This window comes from Micromys minutus, assembly GCF_963924665.1.
Source record: "Micromys minutus genome assembly, chromosome: 14".
Taxonomy (NCBI): domain Eukaryota; kingdom Metazoa; phylum Chordata; class Mammalia; order Rodentia; family Muridae; genus Micromys; species Micromys minutus.
In genome coordinates, this window is record NC_137983.1 from 46,260,141 (window position 1) to 46,280,130 (window position 19,990).

At 47.3% G+C, this 19,990-nt stretch overlaps 2 protein-coding genes across 3 annotated transcripts in view; one reads left to right on the forward strand and one right to left on the reverse strand.

Moving 5' to 3' along the window:
• The first annotated feature begins 430 nt into the window (after positions 1-430).
• SLC25A15 (solute carrier family 25 member 15) lies at positions 431-19,268 on the forward strand. 2 transcript variants are annotated; one of them, XM_080928780.1, is made up of 7 exons: positions 431-564; positions 3,032-3,146; positions 8,386-8,644; positions 14,521-14,658; positions 15,596-15,765; positions 17,227-17,385; positions 18,722-19,268. In XM_080928780.1, exons 2-7 carry the CDS (start codon positions 3,092-3,094, stop codon positions 18,844-18,846), a joined length of 906 nt encoding a protein of 301 aa, XP_080784906.1. In that variant the 5' UTR covers positions 431-564; positions 3,032-3,091; the 3' UTR covers positions 18,847-19,268. The 2 variants fall into 2 exon arrangements, with proteins under 2 accessions (XP_080784906.1, XP_080784907.1); XM_080928781.1 differs by lacking the exon at positions 431-564 and adding an exon at positions 689-1,099.
• Positions 19,026-19,990, reverse strand: part of LOC308429923 (phosphatidylinositol 3,4,5-trisphosphate 3-phosphatase TPTE2-like) — a gene marked incomplete at both ends in the record, with an annotated part of 103,301 nt that continues 102,336 nt past the window's right edge. Inside the window, one exon of the mRNA XM_080928957.1 lies at positions 19,026-19,635. Coding sequence (XP_080785083.1) covers positions 19,026-19,635 — 610 coding nt within the window. The remainder of the gene's footprint in view (positions 19,636-19,990) is intronic.

Consider the following 19,990-nt stretch of genomic DNA (forward strand, 5'->3'; position numbering starts at 1 on the left):
ACAACACCAAGCCTGGTGGAACACTCCTGTAATCCCTGCACTTGGAAGGTGGAGGTAGGAAGATCAGGAAGTTCATGACTATCCTCAGCCACATAGCAAGTTAAGCCTGGACTATGTGAGGCCCTGTCTATAGACAAACAGATGATTTTAAAAGCTGCCCATAAGGGAATTTATATTTCACCACTACCATCCTTCGTACTTTTCATTTACTTGTTAAAGCCACAGCCTCTGGGGCTGGATAGCGCCTGAGACTTCAAGGTGAGTCCTCCAGGAGGCCGCCAGTCTGGCAGCCAGTTTGGAGAGCAGATTTCCGTTTCCTCCGCCGGGCTTCGGGAGGGAGGGGCGGAGGGGGCCTCGCGTGGGGGAGGGCCGGTAGGGGAGGGGCTTCTGGAGGGCGGGACCTCGTGAGGGCGTGGCCTCGGGAGGGAGGGCTGGTGGAGGGGGTCTCAGGAGGGAGGGCCCGAGGGCCGGACCCACAGGGCGACCTTAAAAATTGTCCCGGGCCGGCGGCCGCCAGCGTAGCGCGGGCGGCGGAGGGCAAGCCGGACACAGGCAGGAGCGGCGGTGAGGCTGCCGGAGCGGGCGGCGGGGCTGGGAGAACGCGGCTGACAGTCCCCGCCCTGTCGCACACGTGCTGCGGCCGGCGCGCGCACCGGGCTCGCCGCGGGGTCCCCGGAGGCGCGGAGGGTCCGACGGGCGCGGTGGCCCGTGCGCGCGCGCGGCGCGGAGCGGAATCCGGGTCAGGCCGGGGTGACGCGCTCCGCCGCTGCAGCAGTAGCTGGCGCCCCGGTGCCCCGGGATCGGCCCGAGGGGTTCGATCGATGGTGGTGGCAAGCGGCCTTCTGCCGCCCAGCTGCAGCCCCTAGCGAAACGCAGCCTCCCCTGGGGGTTCGACCACCGGGGGAAGTCATTTCTCCCTGGAAACCAGTAGTAGTGTTGGCGTTGTTTCTGGGACTGCTGGGTAGTTTGAAGGAAGAGGGAGAGACGCTGAAAGGATTCGAGTTTTCTACTCCAAATGGTACAGCAAGCTCCTAAGTCAGTTTAACTCCGTGCGGACCGGTCTGGTGTGTGCAGGTCCTGCATTTTCTCCAAGCCACAGGTGATACTCGGGTCGTTCTGCGCACTTTCTGGGTTCATCTGTTACGATTTTGTCTTCAGTAATTTGACAGATATCCCTGAGAAGGAGGCTAAGTGTTAGAGTGCTTTCCTGGTATGCAGGAAGTCAGGTTTAATCCTGCACGAGAAACACACACATCTGTTTTAAAAATTATAATTAACATCATTTTTTCCCTTCCCCTTTCAACTTCTAACCCTCTCACATTCATGGCCTCTTTGTCTCAAAACATATAATGCTACTTGTCTGTATATGGTGGGTAACCACTGGCCCACACCCCTAGCATTCCTTACTTGTCTGTTAGTTCTTTGTCCAAGGTTCAGACCTCCTCTCCCCGACATTTCCTCGTCCACGTTAGTGTGTTTATTTCTTTCATCTTCAGGTAGGTCTTGTTCCCAAGTTGATGAGACTTCATGGGTATAGCCTTTCTAACATTTCTAGGAGACCCAAATTCACAGCAAACTTACTGTTTCTATGGCTCTTGGAGTGAAGATTAATTCTGTACATATCATCTCTCTAGGATTTGAAATGTTTACGTTTGGCTTATGTGAAGGGGTTGAATTTATAGTGACTGCTCAATTAGATATGCTTTTCTATGCCTCCGAAGTTAGTAAAGAACCGTTCACATGGAAACAAATGAACACCTTGACGTTCATCTGAGACCACTTTGGATGCTCCTCATGTGGTTTGTCTCTTACTTTCCCTGCAAAGATGTGGGCAGGGGTGTTTCTGTAGCTACCAGGTTGCTAGTTTTAAAAGAAAGAAAGAAAGGTCTTGGAATATGATTACTGACATTTTTTTTCCTGCTATCATCTTCTGGACCTTTTGGATGACTTTGGCATTTGAAAGAAGCCTGACCTAACAAACACACCAACCCCCTCATTGTGATGAGGAGTGAAATTGTCCTGTTCCGTGTAAATCGATTCTGCATTTTGAGAACATACAGAATAGTTCTGGATGATTGGTAACTTGGAATTTGTATGTTGAGTCACCCTCCTTTCTAGTTAATATTAAGTTCATTTGGGTAGTTTTTTTTTTTTTTTTTTGAGGTAGTTCTTTTTTTTATATTATTTTTTAAAAATTTTTTGTCTAAAGGTAGAGAAAGACTTTGTTTTCCCAAACTCTAGCCTTTATAAAAACAAACATTTCAACTTTTTCTGTAAGAGGAAAGAGAACAGCAGCGGTTTGACTCTTTGGGATATATCTCTGGGGTTCTGATCAAAACTGGAACCTAGAAGTCCAGATGCTGCACCAATTGTGTGTGGCTCACCTGACTAGCTCCTTGGGAGCCAAGGCTACAAGACTCTCTCATTCTACTTGAGGCCTGTTGAGTCAGAATCTGAACTGTAGTAAGACCTTAGGTAAATCTACACATTTACTGCTGAGATGTGGTGGGGTGGAGGGGACGAGAACAGGTTTAGGGCTCTGTTGTGGGCCTTGTGGCAATTATGACCGCCTGTGTATGGTAATCCTATAACCCACCTTGTTTAGATGCAGACCTGTGGCTTAGGAGCTATGTGACTCAATGGAGCTCCTAGGCTCTGGCTCTGAGCAGCACGAGCTGCTATCGGAGCTTAAGACTGAACTTGGTAGTCTGGACTTTCACCGCAGGCCTCTGAAACTCTAGTCTGCTGTGGTCTGGGCCGTTTGTGATTGGTTCCTTGTTTGCTCTTCATTGTCTAGGTTTTCATAAGGATTGGTTGAAGTTCTTCGGTAGGGGCTGTAGCTCTGATATTCCAGGATGGTTTTGGGTGTGGTTTGTGAGCTCATTAAGGGGGAGTGGATCATTTGGCTGTATTGATCCATCAAGCCTCCTTAGGAACCCTTGCTCCCACTCCTGGAAGTTGAGGTTCAGTCACGTAGCGGGCTTATAGAATGGGGACCACATACGCTAACTGACATCTTGCCTCTTCCCAGGGATATGTGGTACACATCCTTCCCTCCAGAGAACTGCCTTCCACAGAAACCAGTGGCATCATGAAGTCCAACCCAGCCATCCAAGCTGCTATTGACCTCACAGCAGGGGCCGCAGGTAATGGGGGGGGGGGGGAGGGAGGTTCTTCCTCCCATAACCTGGAAGTAGTTCCTCAGAGTGGCTTAGAAATACAATCTTTGCTACCCGACAGGTAATAGACTTTCACCTCAGAAGGAATCGATTTAATGGAAATGTGATTTTATTTTTGGTTGTTGTTCAGAGCCTGGCAGCAGGTACAGCCCAGTAGTGGTGAGTTATACTGAAGCTTTCCCAGTCATCGGAGAATGGAAATGCCCTAGTAAGGTTAGAGAAAACAGTTCCGAAATGAACTCACCTGGCTAACTGCCTGTCACACGCGAGGACACACAGGTGGTGGTATTAGTCCAAGCTGGACTGCCTTCAGATCTTTGGTAGTGTAAAATGCCAGCTACTTTGTTTGTTTGTTTGCTTTTAAGGTTTATTTGTATTTTTATTCACATGTACGAGTCTGTGTGAGTATCTGCCACGTGTGAGCAGGTGCCTGAGGTTGACGGAAGGGGGAGAGCAGATCCCCTGCAGCTGGGGTCATAGGTAATTGTGGGCCACCCCTGTGGGTGCTGGTAACCAAAGTTGGTCCCTCTAGATGTGCAGTGAGCACTCTTAACCGCTGAGCCATTTCTCCAGCCTCTCTGCTACTATTCTTGTTGGTGATAAAAGGGAAAGGAAGCCCCCCCCTTTAGCAGTGAGGCTGATATTCCAAGGGGTGGTAGGAAGAAGCTGAATGCACAGTTGAGGCTGACCCTCAGATCCTGAGCCTAAAGGTAGATTGGAGCCAGGGTTGGTGACTTGAGGCCACTGTAGAAGGACCGTTTAACATTAGGGAAAAGCTTAGCCTGGGGCAAAACAAGCTGTCATTTTGTTTCCAGAGTTCGGTGTCATCTCATTGGCAAAGGCAACTGGAAGGCATGTTTCTCAAGTGAACCTTTGATCTGCCCACTCCCCGCCCCCGTATTAATTCCTGTTAATGGGGGAGGCCATAGCACCATGCTGTGTGATGCTCTTTCATCCAGTATGACCTCTTGAATCAATAGATCAAGTGGGGTCAGGGGACTACCATCCCTCACTCTGTCCTTTGTCCACTTGTAAAAAAAAAAAAAAATCCTTGTACAGACAACAGTTCCCTCTCTCATTCCTCCTCCGACTTTTCCACTCCCCTCCATGATCCAAAGGTCAGTTAAAGTTGGCTCTAGAGGAAGGCTGATAAGGATTCCCATGCAACGGCACCTCTGCAGGTTAGAGACAAGGAGTGTTCCAGTCTGATGGGCAGGCCCAACAGCACTGGCAAGCTTGTACCCTGATGTGTTATTAACCACTGTGGGTCTTCAGGTCAGCCCCACCCCCACTCTGTAGAAGGGTGGACAGGGCGACCCCATGGACCCCAGTTCCTTCCCATGGTCCTCATGCTGTACCGTGGAGGCGGCTGACTTGATCGACAAAGCATATCCACTAGGTCTGGCGGGTAGACGGCACTGTGTGTGCAAACAGGTCATGTTTCTGCAGTGTGAAGGTGTGTAGTTTCATGAGAGATTCTCAGGCCAGTGTTCTGGGCGCTTAAGGCAGTCTAAGAACAAGGCCATATGATAATACTTTTTAAGAAGCTGGCTCCTTCCTGATTGCAGTATTTGAGTAGCACTAATGGAGTATAGTTTTTATGTAAATTGTAACGACTTTGTTGGGAACCTCTTATAGGAGACAGTGACTGGTGGGCCTTTTTCTTTTAAAGTGCTGGTAAGCATTCTGTATAGTGACAGTAATGTGTCTCTGCCGGTGGTTTAGGGTCCTTCCCTGGGCTTGGAAACAAAAGGCTGCCTCAGAGACACTGGGTTTTGTGATTTCTCAGCCCAGGTTTCTTGGCAGGGGTAGGGGCTTTGTTGGGGAGGCTGGTCAAAAGAGGTGCTCATTAGTGATATAGGACTCGGAATTCTATTGTTAGGTACCCCAAATTCAGTCAGCAAGTCATTTTTAAGGGTCCCAAAGTTTGGTTAACAGGTAGCCTCACAGAACCGTGGCACTGCGGCAGTGGTCACTGTATCTGTAGAAAAACTACCAATTCTTGGCTCCCTGTTGTCTCTTTGTTATAGTGTGCCTAGTAGGGCAGCAGCCTTCTCTGAGGTCAGAGGTAGTTTCTACTCTTTGCTACTCCGACTCTCTGGACTGGCAGATTCCCAGGGTTTGGGATTTTCCCTCTTGTGCAGAGAGAGAGAACTCCTGGTGTTCAGTGACCACCGATCGCTCGATCACTTGTGCACAAGAGTCTGTAAGCACGGAGTCAGCTGTGGTCCAGGCCTGTGATGGGAGGCAAATGGAAATATACAGTCTCTCTGTCTCCTTTTGACTTTAGGCAAAGCTGCTCTCACCGGACAAGTTTTTCAATCAGCTCATGCCTCTTGGTCTGACCTGCACTTGCTGTGGGAGACATGCAGGAAAGGAACTCTGGACAGCTAGGATGAGGAGAAATTAGGGTTAGGACATTGGTTAGTTAAATCAAGGCAGTATGGATCTCAGAAGCTGGATCTTGGAAGTCTGGGTGATGCTTTGAGTTGGTTGAGTTTATTGCTCACATCAGGGAAAACAGTCTCTGATAGTTCTCACAGTGTGTCTCACTAGCTGGCACACCGGTTGGGAAAGGAGAAGATTTATAGCCTTGAAGTTTTATCTCCTCAGTGTCAAAATGACAGGAGCAGAGCAGGGTTGGGTCTCTGGGTCTCCCCTCCCCCCATGTATGTACGTATGTATGTATGTATGTATGTATGTATGTATGTATGTATGTATGTTCCTCTGCTGACATGAATGTTTGGGGCCCACCTGCTTCCCTTTTCTGATCACTGACCTCAACGCCATGTGATTTGCTGCGTGTGTATTGAAAACTGAGAGTCTGTGCACGACCCTGCTGGACAGCCTCTTTGTTGTGATAAGACATCTAAAGAAATCTATTGAAGGGAGGGAGGGAGGACTTATCTTTGGCTCACAGTTTGAGGTTTCACTTCATTATAGTGGAAGGAAGTGGCATCCAGAAAGCACACAGAGATATCTAAGCACAAGTACACATACAAACACACATACATACACATACACACACAAACATACATAGCAACATACATATATATAGAAATCATAGACATACAACATACATATAGAAATCACACATATAGGAGAAGAGAATGATAAGAAATATGGCTTCTCTGCAAGTGGACAAACCTCATTGTTCTTGAGTTACTGACGCAGAAGCCTGAGAGTTGGCTTGGCCCTGTGCTTGCTGACTGAGGCCGGGATAGGCACCGGACAGAGTCCTGGGATGCACGCGATTGGGAATCAGCTCCACTCTCGTGAGGAGACGAAGCTGCTTCATTAAATTCATAACATTCATTAACCTCTTACCTTCTCGAGTGGATGCAGAACCGTCACGCCTATGCAGCAGAGATGTCACAGTAACTGCTATGTCTCTGTGTGTTCGGCCTTTGCGAACTCCTCAGCTCAGACATCAATGTGCTCAACCACAGGCTTCATTCACTGTATCAAAAATGTGCACTCTAAAAGTCCTACAAATCACAAAGTCTTTTGGAATAATTCAATTCTTTTGTTATATTTGAGAACACACAACTAGCCCAGCAGTATGTAGGAGAGAACAGTTCTGGTTATAGGAAAATCATCTTAAGTTGTTGTTGCTTTATTCTTACTAAGTAGCCCAGGTTAGCCTGGAACTTTCAGGTCCCCTCTTTCTACCTCCTGAATGCTGGCATTACAGGCCAGTGTGGTTTTGATTGTTTAATAGGCCAAGTCAGGGTCTTTGGAAGTATCACCTTGCCCAACAGTGAGTGAGTGAGTCGTCCCCGGTGCCTGCCATCTCTGCCTCCCACCACACAGGTGGGACAACTAAATATAGTATCAGAACTGTAAAATTGCATTTCTTAAATATGTTGTGTAAACCTTCCATTTTGATGGTGTTTTAGTGGCCTCACCACAAATCTGCGATGTTTCCTGACCGAAGCAGGGTGTCTGAAGCCTGGGGCCTTCCAGGCCTCGGGAGGGAGTTAAATATCAACCAGCAGCATGTCCCAAAACTTTGGTCCTAGTCCACGGTCTACAGATACTGTGGGGCAATCACCATTTGCTGTGATCCTTATGTTCAGATTTCTCTCTGAAGTCATCTATTGCAATTTAGACTTAGGACGTTTGATAGTCTTACATTGTGGGGATAAAAAGTCCCAGGCAGACTTGAGTCATTTATACTAAGCAAAGGTAGTTGTGGTCCTTTCCTAAGTACACATCATTTAGTTGATAGAGATCAATTAGCAGGCTCTTGTTTTCCTTATCTGGCATTTGACTGATGTTTTTCTAATAGTAGCCATACCACTAGACACTAGACAAGAGGAAATGCTTGTCTGTCTTAGTCAGGGTTTCTGCTCCTGCACAAGCACCATGACCAAGAAACAAGTCGGGGAGGAAAGGGTTTATTCAGCTTACACTTCCACATTGCTGTTCATCACCAAAGGAAGTCAGGGCTGGAACTCAAACAGGTTAGGAAGTAGGAACTGATACAGAAGCCATGGGGGGATGTCACTTACTGGCTTGCTTGCTCAGCCTGCTTTCTTAAAGAACCCAGGTTTACCAGCCCAGGGGTGGTACCACCCACAGTGGGCTGGACCCTCCCTCCCTTGATCACTAGTGGAGAAAATACCTTACAGCTGGATCTCATGGAGGCATTTGCTCAACTGAGGCTCCTTTCTCTGAGATAACTCCATCTTGTGTCCAGTTGACACAAACCAGCCAGTACATTGTCTCTACTGCTGTGCCACTGTCCCTTCTGCATGGCTTCTGTCATGTCCCTAGTGGCTGTTGTTTAGTAACCACTTGCGTGCCAGTTTGTGCTAACCTTGTGTTAACACTGTGAGATGGTATAGATGGGGAACAGAGACTCAGAGGTCTATCCATCTCCTGTCTGTGATGGCGCCGGAAAACCAGGCTCCAGCCCATCTCTCTCCACTACTATCCAGCCCCACGATGGCTGATCCCTAAATAAAGGCTATGTGCAGGGCTTCGAATGTAGACCCAAAACCTCTGTCTTGGTAAACATGAATCTCTTTAGCATGGGACTCTGGTGCTGGCCAGCACAGACACCTGCTAGAAGTTGTTTACTGAGGTTGGCTAGAGGATTTGGGGGAAAGGCAGTCATTAGGAACTAAAGTACTGGCTAACCATGGGCAGCAAGCTGCTCTCCTTCTGAGACTCATTCTAAAGACTCATGTCCTACCTCTAGGGGGCACAGCATGTGTACTGACTGGGCAGCCCTTCGACACAATGAAGGTGAAGATGCAGACGTTTCCAGACCTCTACCGGGGCCTCACAGATTGCTGCCTGAAGACCTACTCCCAGGTGGGCTTCCGTGGCTTCTACAAGGGTACCAGCCCCGCACTGATTGCCAACATTGCAGAGAACTCCGTGCTCTTCATGTGTTACGGCTTCTGCCAGCAGGTGGTCCGCAAAGTGGTTGGATTGGACCCGCAGGCAAAGCTGAGGTGAGTCGGGACACTGGTATTCAAGCAAACACTTGACTTGACTGACATTTATAGGAGAGAGGCTTCCCTCTCAAAACCATTCTGATGTCCTGTACTGTCCTGGTGTTGTAAGCCAGAGGAGGCCGAGGGGATCATGGTAAGAGTCCACTGTGTGCTTTGGTCCCTGTGGGAATATGCTTTTCTCATGAACAGAAGTGCTGGGCTAAAGGTGTAGAACATGGGACTTAAGCGTCAGGCTCCCTTTCATCCACAGAGAGCAATGAAAGAGGTTCCCTGGGCGATGTTAGACAAGAAACTTGGAGTTGAGGAGGCTGTAGGTGGACCCAGCTTCCTTTGTCTGACCCTTCCCTGTACACCAGCCTTCTATTTGTGCCTGACCTTAGTCATCCTTCCTCCAAATGGCTTAGTCATCCTTCCTCCAAATGCTGGTTTATTTGGAATGATTTAAAGTGAAACCAGGGGAGGGGCTGTGGAAAGGTGTCTTAGGGTTCCCATTGCTGTGAACAGACACCATGACCAAGGCAACTCTGATAAAGGACAACATTTAATTAGGGCTGGCTTACAGGTTCAGAGGTTCAGTCCTTTAGCATCGTAGTTGGAAGCATGGCAGCATTCAGGCAGGCATGGGACTGGAGAAGGAACTCAGAGTTCTACACCTTGTTTCAAAGGGAACCAGGAGAAGACTGTCTCCCATGTGGCTAGGAGGGGGAGGGTCTCAAAGCCCATCCCACAGTGACACACTTCCTCCAATAAGTCCACACCTACTCCAGCAAGGCTATACCTCCCAATAGTGCCATTCCCTGGGCCAAACGTATTTAAACCACCACACAAGACATCTGAGTTAGATCCCTAGAACCCATATAAAAATCTGGACATGGTGTATGCCTATAATCCTAGTGCAGGGAATTCAGAGATAGAGATCTAGGGCCTGGGTCCCAGTGAGAGATCCTGATTTCAAATGGTTGCACACAACTAGAGTGGATTCCTTGTACATGGACGTGTGCTTTGGAGATATCTCCAAGATGCAGCTGTGCCATTTTACAGGTAATAATTTGATCATAGTGGGGACTTTAAAAACTGAGGACTGGATAAGTTTGCCCAAGGAGACAGTAGGGCAGAGGAGGGTTAAACGTGGTCTTCCAGCTGAGAGAGAGCAGGAAGCAGAGTCGAAGGAGACGGAAGCAGAGAGCCAAGAGCTTAGCTAAGACTTAGCTTCCCTCAGGGGAGATCAGACGGAAGCGAAGCAGTAGGGAACTGGCAGAGAGAGACCTTATACTTCAGGACATTTGTCTCCCTCAGCTTCTTTAGCGAAGGACAGTGGGGGAGAGAAGCCACAGAGTAGGTACTTTGGTAAGGTTCTGGTTGATGACTGTCCCCTTCTGGACAGAGTAACCCTCTTTGGCGGTAAGACAGAGATGCTGATGGGTGGAATCTCCCATGTGTCCCTCCTCACTTTCCCTGTTTCTCTATGAACACAGACTGGTTTGAGCACATTTGTCTGTGTTTTATTTGAGGCATGTTTCTGCTGTGTAGCCTAGACTGGCCTGAAATTCATCAACATCCTGCCTCAGCCTCCCACGTGGGGGCGACGGTTGTTCATTACTATGCTCGCTTAGGCTTAGTACTTTCCTGATGGTGCACAGTAGGACATTTAGAGTTGTGTTTCTCCACACCCTCTTCAGAAGCAAGAGGTGGTGTCTCTGAGAAAGGATTAGAAAGTGCCTCACTGTGTTCCTCATATGAATCTTGGAGTACACTTAAGCCATGTGATATATGGTGTGTAACTTTTTAATCATACAGGTTCTTCAGTAATGAAGTCAGCATGGTTAACTTGTGCCGACACAGCATTCTGAGTTCAGAAACTTACCTGAGCTTAGAGTCTTTCTTTTTCTCTCTCGGGAACAGTTTTGATTTGTGTCTCCTGGGAGAATATAGCCTGCAGTCTGCTCTATGTTGACATGTAGGCTGGCTGTGTCTTTATGGTCCTTACTGTAACCATGGGGAGGTGCCATCGAATGTCTTTCAGACAGAAAAGTAGTCACAGTTGCTGGATCAAAGGCAGGGTTGTCTGAGTCCACAGTCCCCCTTCTGCCCTATCCTCTCTGTTAGACCAGTAAAGAGACTGGTCAGATTTAGAGGAAACATTTATCAAGAGCAGTGAAGGGAAATGGTGTTAGTAAGCATTTGCTGTGGATTTCTACAACCACATCACAACCATTTGTGTGTCCTGATCTGAACCTAGTGCGGCGTGTACTTTGACCTGATTGAATGAGGCCTTATACAGCAGAGGCAGTTAGGCCATGATTCTTGATCACTGGATGACAAATGGTACATTCTTTTTTTTTTTTTTTTTTTGGAAATATTTTGATCATATTTTCTTATCCCCCATCCTCCCAGATCCTCCCCACCTCCCTACCAACTTTATGTTCTTTTTTCTTTAAAGCAAACAAACAAGAGAGCAAGAACCAGACATACATGCAAAACCATGAAAGTGGAAATCAAATACACAGACCAACACAGCAGAAAATACCCAAAGAGACAAAAGCGGCTCCAGTAGATTCTTACAAAACCCCATCCCACACTGCATGCGCTTTGAACCCCAGCTGTACAAATGATTCCTACACGCAGAGCCGAAGCTCCGTGTGCCTTGTTTTGTGCAGTGGAAGGTGAACGTGTTTATGAGAAAGCCAAAGTTCACAGAAATGCTGATTTGGCCTCTCCCTGTACACTTGTAAGATGTTCTGTGTTCTCTCAGCTTCTGGAACGATCCCAACCCCTGAGGTTGAAACTGACCTTCATGTTTATTGACTGATACCTTTTTTTCTAGCAAACTTGGCACATCCTAGGTAATGACCCTAATTGAGAGTTTGCCTGTCAGCAGGTTGATTGAGAGTCCCTGAGGAAGGCCAAATATGGTCTGTAGGCTGACCAAAAGACCATCTGAAGCCTTAGCATTTAATAAATGAGCTAAGGAGTGCTGTGAAGGAGAGAACCAAGCAGCACACGATGCAGGCTTCAGGTCACAGAAGCCTCTTTATGAGGACGTTGGCTGCTTGGCTCTTCTTGGTTTGTGGTGGCAGGCTTAATTCTCGAAGGTCAAAAGGAAACACACGCAGCAAACAGCCCTGCTTCTGACAACACCACGGTGAGCCTGCTCTCCTGAGGCCTGGAATGTTGGAGAGCATGCTCAGCATGTGGACAACAGCTGCTGTCTTGACTGACTGCTTGAAAATTGACTGACTGCTTGAAAATTGACTGACTACCTGAAAATTGACTGACTGCTTGAAAATTGACTGACTACCTGAAAATCAAGGTCAAAGTTGGAAGCAAGAGAAGCTTGTTTAGCTCACAGGTATCTGGGGGCTATAAGAACTTGGGGCTGACATCTACTTGGTTCCTCAAGGGGGTCTTCTGGCAGTGGATGCCATCATAGATGGAATCGTGGTGGGAGCGTGTGAGGAGAGATCACCAGATATTCCAGGGAGCTCTGCTCTCGTAGGAATTAAATTGTAGTCCCATGAGAGCTATATTAGTCCCCTCTAAGGATGGCAGCACCCTGGGCTCCACCTTTTTTTAATTGAAAGATTTCTCATACAGTATTATTTTGATCATGCTTTTTTTTTCACCCTCCCAATTCTTCCCAGCTCCTCCTTACCTCGCTTCCACCTAATTTTATATTCATTTTCTCTTTCTTTTTCCTGTCTCTAAAACAGACAACAGCAAATAAAACAAACTCATGCAACCCTCCCCCCCCAAACACGGAAGTCAAAATAAACAAGCAAAAGATCAGTGAAGCCAACAAAACAAAACAAAATGTCCAAGCAAAGCAAAAAAGAAAAGTATAGAAACGCCACTTGGTTCATTTTGTGTTTCCCAACTAACAGAAGGACGGTGAATATACCCAGGGACGCACCATTGGAGAATCTTCCCTTTGTGTCAGGTGTCAAATGGTGGTAGCTACTTGGTGGTAGTAGGAGGGTACCTGTGTCTACTACCCCTTTCTCGGTGCTGGGACCTGTGCAAATCTTATGCATGCCGCCGTAGTCTCTGAGTTTGTAAATCCATCGGTCCTCTTGTGGAAGACATAATTTCTTTAGAGTCATTCATCCCCTCTGGTCCTTACACTCTTTTCACCTCCTCTTTCACATAGATCCTGAGCCATGAGGGGAAGGGTTGATGGAGACATCCCTCTTAGGATTATGTGCTCCAAAGTCTCTCACTTTCTGCACATTGTCCTTGTGCTTCAAGAAGCTTCTCTGCTGGGGGTCAAGGGAGCACAGTTCTATAAGGATACTCACTAGGAATTGTTTTATTACAATGGAGGTTTTCCCCCAAGCCGATGGAGGCGAGAATATCCAGGGCAAAGCTCATTGGCTGAAAACTAAGATACTGAGATGCCTCATTAGCATGAGGAGACATTCCTCAGGTAGCCAGTGTTGGGGCTGGGATCCCCCAGAGAAGAGGAAGCCCTGCTCACAAAGGGAGTCTACCTTTTTGTACTGAGCTTAGGGCTGTCTGGTCATGTCTGACTTCCTCTTCAGCAGCAGGATTTCCCAACAGCGGGTTCCTTAACATGGGAGTTCTATTGCACTTGTCTTATCTTGCAGGCAGGTCACTGTGGTAGGTCGCAGGGTTTGTAGCTGGGAGATATTGATGATTGAGTTTCTCCTCTAGTACTGTGCAAAGTACCTTCCAGTACCATGAATGCTAGTCAGTAGAAGCTTCTGGTGGGGCACCAGCTTGACTTCTCTGTGTTTGATGTCATAGGAAGTGTTGTCTTCAGCAACCATCAGGTTGCGTAGAGTAACCAGTAACATTGGCAATGGCTTGTCATGTTTGGGTGTTTCCATGGGTAGGCCCCACCTCTTAAAGGTTCCATTGCCTCAACCAGAAGACACAAGGGACCAAGTTTCCATTATGTTGGGCAGCATATGCAAACCGTATCAGATCCTATCAGAGGTTATAACTGAATTGGGAAATCTTTTCGTGATCACAAACAACCTTGACTGTTTTTAATCTGTGGTGGTTATATGACATGTCTGGTTATTCCAGGTTGGATTTAGGCCAAAAGGAATATTGTCACAAATAAACTAAGGTATTAATAGAATATATTTGGGGTAGGGCTGTAGGTACTTTCCTTCTCTCTCCTATGGTTCCTCCCCATTTTTTTCTTTATGTGCCTAAGCTTGGGCCACTAAACAAAATACCATCTATTAGGAAGCATAAACAAACTAAAGTTCTGGAGGCTGCAAAGTCAAAACCAGCAGGCTCAATTCCTGGTTCAGTCATGACTTGTTACTGTGTCCTTGCTTGGCAGAGAGAGCAAGATTCTAGGCCACTGATCTCATGATGAAGGCCTCATCCTCAGGAACTCAGATATTCCTAATTGCCTCTTAAGAACCCTTTGCTGGCTGGTGTTGACAGATGCCTTTAATCCCAGCACTCAGGAGACAGAAGCAGTGGGTGTATGTGAGTTGGTGGGCAGCCTTGTTTACAAAGTGAGTTCCAGGACAGCCAAGGCTACACCAAGAAACCCTGTCCACAAAATTCCCTCCCCAAGGGAATCTTGTTTTAAATACTATCACACACTAGTTCTCAACATATGAATTGGGGGATGGGACATTAGCAGGGATATGGCAGTCAAGCAGACCTGGGTTTGATGCCCAGCAGGCCACTTTGTAGATGTGGGCTTTGGGGATGTTACCTCCAAGTGCCATTCCTTATATGGAGCTGGAATGTCTGCCTCTTGGAATTCTTAGATGAAACAGCACAAGGAGATTCCCTTCTTGAACACCCCCCCCCCCCCCGCGCTCTCTCTGGAGAGCCGAAGGGGCAGGGGGGGGGGAGCTCATGGTAAGTCTTCTCTGTCTTTCCAGTGACCTTCAGAATGCAGCTGCTGGCTCCTTCGCCTCTGCCTTTGCCGCTCTGGTTCTCTGCCCCACAGAGCTTGTGAAGTGCCGGCTACAGACTATGTATGAAATGGAGACCTCAGGGAAGATAGCGGCCAGCCAGAAGTAAGCTCTGTTCGCTCACGGTGTTAAGTAGTTCATCTCTGTGTACTGTGTTCTTGTCTTATGTTGTTAAAAGTAAGTGGCAAGTGCAGAAACAGCTTTCTCTATTCTAAACTACGGTGGCGGGTATTTTTCTGAAAAGACTGTTTATTGTGTTTGGACTCACTGCCTACCTTAGAGGGCATCTTAGGCAGTTATTTAAAAGTGGATAAATGGAGATACCAAGAAGCTGAATTCTCCCCTTTATCCTCATGGGTGTATAAGGCATGACAGAATCCCCAAGGGGCGATTGATTATCCTCATTCGGTCAGCTGAAGTAGGAAGACCCACCTAGAGCATAGGAGGTACTCTTACCTGTACCTGTGTCCTGGACTGCACAAAAGGACAAAGTCCAGGTCGTTGGTTCTTGCTTTCTGCTATGTGACCAGCTGCCCCAGTTTCCTGCTGCCACTACTTCACCCCATCATGGACTGTACCTCTCTGAACTGTGAGCCAACATTAAGCCCTTCCTCCCTCAAGTTTTCATCTTGTCAGATATTTTGTTACAAGTACACCAGAAAGCTTGAGGAGACTGCCCTCCCAGGCATGAGGAAGACACTGGGAAAGTATTGTGTTATTCATCTACTGCCGAATTTGCATGGCTTTTTATTCGGATTCCTTATTACTCATTGTCGAAAACACAGGTAGTAATCCTTTTACGTCTCAGTCAAAGTGACTTAGCAGGCCTGACTAGGCTTGAGTAAGGCAGCAGCTGGTTTATTGAACAGAAGTACGGAGAAGTCTTAACAGGTGTCCTTTGAAGAGAAGGCAGGTCACAGGAAAGAAGCAAAACAGTTACAGCAAAGTTGGTCTTGTAAGTTATCCTTGGTACAAGATCTCACTGCACGCATACACATTCTCCTGCCTGCTCTGACCATGCCTCCTGCTTTGTCTCCCCCAGTACAGTTTGGTCCGTCGTAAAAGAAATCTTTAGGAAGGACGGCCCCTTGGGCTTCTACCATGGACTCTCAAGCACTTTACTTCGAGAAGTACCAGGCTACTTCTTCTTCTTCGGTGGCTATGAACTGAGCAGATCATTTTTTGCATCAGGGAGATCAAAAGATGAACTAGGTAAATGTATTTGTATTGATGACATTGGGTTTAGTAGACTTGCTGCCTCCTGGGTTTGATGGTGTCCATAGGTTATGTGTTCATGGTGCACCTTTCTGGTGAGTTTCTGGATATCCCAAAGTAAACTAGGAGCAGTCACTGGCTCTCACCAGCTCCTGAGGGAGACTCCAAAGATGAGCTCTGGTGAAGATTTGTGTCCCCAACCTCTCCTCTGGCATCAGTACTGTTCCTGGCATCCCTTCCCCTTCTGGATGGGAGTAACTGCTGTGGGTCCATTTTAGTCCATTTTAGAGGAAGAAATAAAGAGATATTATCTTCCTGATGGAGAAATCAGCTATCAATAATCTCACAGTGAGTTTTTAAAAGTTGTTTTTTAAAGATTGCTTAATCCTTAAAAAGGTCATTGCAATTGCATCTCAGTAAGATTGTCTACCACATCCTGTCTCTAACACCAGGTCACAAATAAGTTTGCTTCCCAGACTTTTATAATTCACCATCTATTAAATGAGTACACACTGATAGATCTCAGAGTTCCGTACATTGAGGCATTTGATTGACAGGCTTTCTCAAGCTGTAGTTCTGGGCTGTCCTGTGCATGGAAGATGTTCAGCTGCACTCCTGGCCATTTCTCCACTACGTGTAGGAACCTCTCTCCAAGGAGAAATCAAAATAAGGGAGCAACATAGCTTCAAAAGTGTCGAAATTCCCTGGGAAGACACAACCAGCCTTACCTGAGAGCCACTACAGCAGTTATTAAAAGGACACTCAAGACTAAACAAACACACCAAAAAAAAAAAAAAAACAAAAACAAACCCAAAAAAACCCAAAAAACACCAACTCCCCCCTCACAAAAAACCAAAAAACCCTAAAACAACCAAAATGGGCATGTACCATTTGTGACTATCCAGTTTGATATCCTGGATGGACAGCCTAAATACATTTCTGTTGTTAGATTGTATACCTTACTGTTAAATTGTCACCCAGAATTGTGTCTCTTCCTTGAAAGCCTTAGTGCTAAGGGTAAGCTGGTGAAGGAAACGGTTTGGTCCTCTCTAGTGTCACGGAGAGAACCATCCCAGGTGCACCTGTTCAATGCAGTACATTTTAAAAACAAATCGTGGCTTTTAGGGGGCAGCACAAAGTTTTGTTTTGGTTTGGTTTTGGTCACAGTAGAGAAAGACTTGGGGCTATTGGGAGTTAAAACTTGAGGAAGACATGACTGTATTCCAGTGACTTGTTTCTGTCTCTGTGACCTGAGACCTGTTGGTTGTAGGTGGTCCAACCCCAACTGGAGGACAAGGTTTGGGTGGGGACATGGTACTTGAGTGACCAGGTAGTCTTGATGAGGCCTGGGGAGATTCCGACTTCTGAGACAGAACGTTAAGTTGTGCTCCTTGTAAGTGTAACATGTGCTCTGGAAACACCTAAAACAAAGGACCCCCGGCCGCTCTCCCTCTCTAGGTCCTGTCCCGTTGATGCTCAGTGGCGGGTTTGGTGGAATTTGCCTGTGGCTGGCTGTATATCCCGTGGATTGTATCAAATCTAGAATTCAAGTTCTTTCTATGACTGGAAAGCAGACGGGACTCATCAGAACCTTCCTGAGTATCGTAAAGAATGAAGGTGAGTCTGATGTGTGCAGAGACAAGAGTGTGTCCACAGTGATTGGCCTCAGGGAATTTGGTTTACCCAGGGTTAGTCTGCCCTGCGGCCTGCTCTTTCCTTTCTGCCTTATGAGTCTTTTTTCTAGTACTATGTTCATGTGTGTGTGTGTGTGTGTGTGTGTGTGTGTGTGTGTGTGTGTGTGTGTATGTGCCTTCTATTTCCAAACCCTTTGCTTTAGCTTTTATTTTCATTATTCTCAAAAAAAATGTTTAAAGTTCTTTTTCTAACTTCTGGGCCATGTATCTGGCAGGATTCCTTGTGTTCTAAATATCTTGGGGGATTTTTAAGATATAGGCTTTGTCTAGAAGGAAGAATGCTTTAAAGCAAGTAACATTACCTCATTTACATAATCCAAATACGCAAAGCCCTAACAGGGTCACTAAGGCTTTAAAAGAACATATTGAGGGCTTTGCATCCTCATTTCGCTTGAAAGAATGTAATGCAGCATCTTCAGCAATAAGACTTACTGGAATGACAAAGATCTGAGCAGTTTTTAACTTGATCTGCTCTCAGGTTTTAGAGTTACGCAGGAGGATCCAGACTTCAAAAGTCATGTTCATCTGACATGAACTTTGAGCAACCAAAGACCTGTCTGTCTTTCCGGCAACGCCCATCTAGACATCTTAAAACTAGGGCTATGGGAAGGTTTGAACAGAGGAAAGAGAAGAGGGAAATGATATCATTATATTGTAGCCTAAAGATACAGTTATACTGTAATCTTAAAAATGAAATAATTTCAAAGAAGTAGATGAGGCGTATGTCAAAATGTCATTATCTGAAAAATGAAACAACAGGAAATGCCTTGGAGTATGAACCTGTACCTTGGGTTTAAAGAGACATAAAACACAGTGACAGAGAGACACAGAGACATGCTTACACTCATGTCCCAAACAGAATGCAGGAATCTTGCTTATCACGACCCTCGAGCATCCTCTCCAGTTTTGCCTGGCACACCCTAGTTCATTGCTTTGGGTCTCCCACGTGACCACGCTGAGCTCGCTAATACTAGAAACACACCTTGGGTTTTCTTGCTGGTCCCTTGGCCCCTCGATGGCCTCCCCCTGGCTGTGTTAGGCCTTATCTCTGCAGGAGTCCTGCAGGCTTAGAAATCGGATTGCTAGTTGAGCCAGACGCTTGCTGCTTACCTTGTTCCTGCAGTCTGCTGAGGGGAACCTAAGAGCCAGTCCCTTACCCCGTGGTTTTGGCACCGTTGTCTGAATTTGTGGGCACAGTCTCTTCTGCGCACGTGTCCGTGGACGTGGTCACAATCTTTTGATCGCCCTTTGTCTTCCAGGAATAACAGCCTTGTATTCTGGACTGAAACCCACCATGATCCGCGCATTCCCCGCCAACGGGGCCCTGTTTTTGGCCTACGAGTACAGCAGGAAGCTGATGATGAGCCAGTTGGAAGCATGCTGAAGGGTCCTGGTGCGCCTGGCTTCAAGGCAGGCGTTCAGTGGCTGGTTCACTCAGGGTTTTGTGGAGTACAAGAACAATTATGTGATTCATTGGGACTTGGTCCTTGTCTTCCCTTCTTCTGTTCAACGTCTTGGATTTTGTGGATGGTCCTCCATTCTACACAGTGTAATTTCTGCCTGTTATTGAACCAAAACAGAAAAGTCACTGTTCTTGCCCTTGGTGGAGTATACAGGGATGCAGGTGGCCTCATGCACAGGGATGCAGGTGGCCTCATGCACAGGGGAGCTTGTGGCCTCATGCACAGGGATGCAGGTGGTCTCGTGCACAGGGATGCAGGTGGCCTCATGCACAGGGATGCAGGTGGCCTCATGCACAGGGATGCAGGTGGCCTCATGCACAGGGATGCAGGTGGCCTCATGCACAGGGATGCAGGTGGCCTCATGCACAGGGGAGCAGGTGGCCTCATGCACAGGGATGCAGGTGGCCTCATGCACAGGGGAGCAGGTGGCCTCATGTACAGGGATGCAGGTGGCCTCATGCACAGGGGAGCAGGTGGCCTCATGCACAGGGGAGCAGGTGGCCTCATGCACAGGGGAGCAGGTGGCCTCATGCACAGGGATGCAGGTGGCCTCATGCACAGGGATGCAGGTGGCCTCGTGCACAGGGATGCAGGTGGCCTCGTGCACAGGGATGCAGGTGGCCTCATGCACAGGGATGCAGGTGGCCTCGTGCACAGGGATGCAGGTGGCCTCATGCACAGGGATGCAGGTGGCCTCATGCACAGGGGAGCTGGGGCCTCAAGCACTGGCCTTGTGGTGACATGTTCCTCTCAGGACAGCTTCTAGGGAAGCCAGTGATACACATGCAATTTAGATGGCCCTGAGGTGAGGAAAACAAATTTTTGTTCTGTGTTTAATTAGACATGGTGACCAGTTTTTATGTAGGTGGCTGTAAATGATTGCTTAGCACATCCTAGATAGAGGGTGGGCTGCTGCTCAGAGCCACCAAGCCTGTGCCTAAGAGGTTAGAGTTTTTAATTTTGTGGTGCATTAAAGGCTAAAATATCCATCTATATTTTTAGGTAAACTTATGAGTGTAGTTGTGTGGCTTCTACACTCTTGATGAAGTTTTGGGGTGGACATCC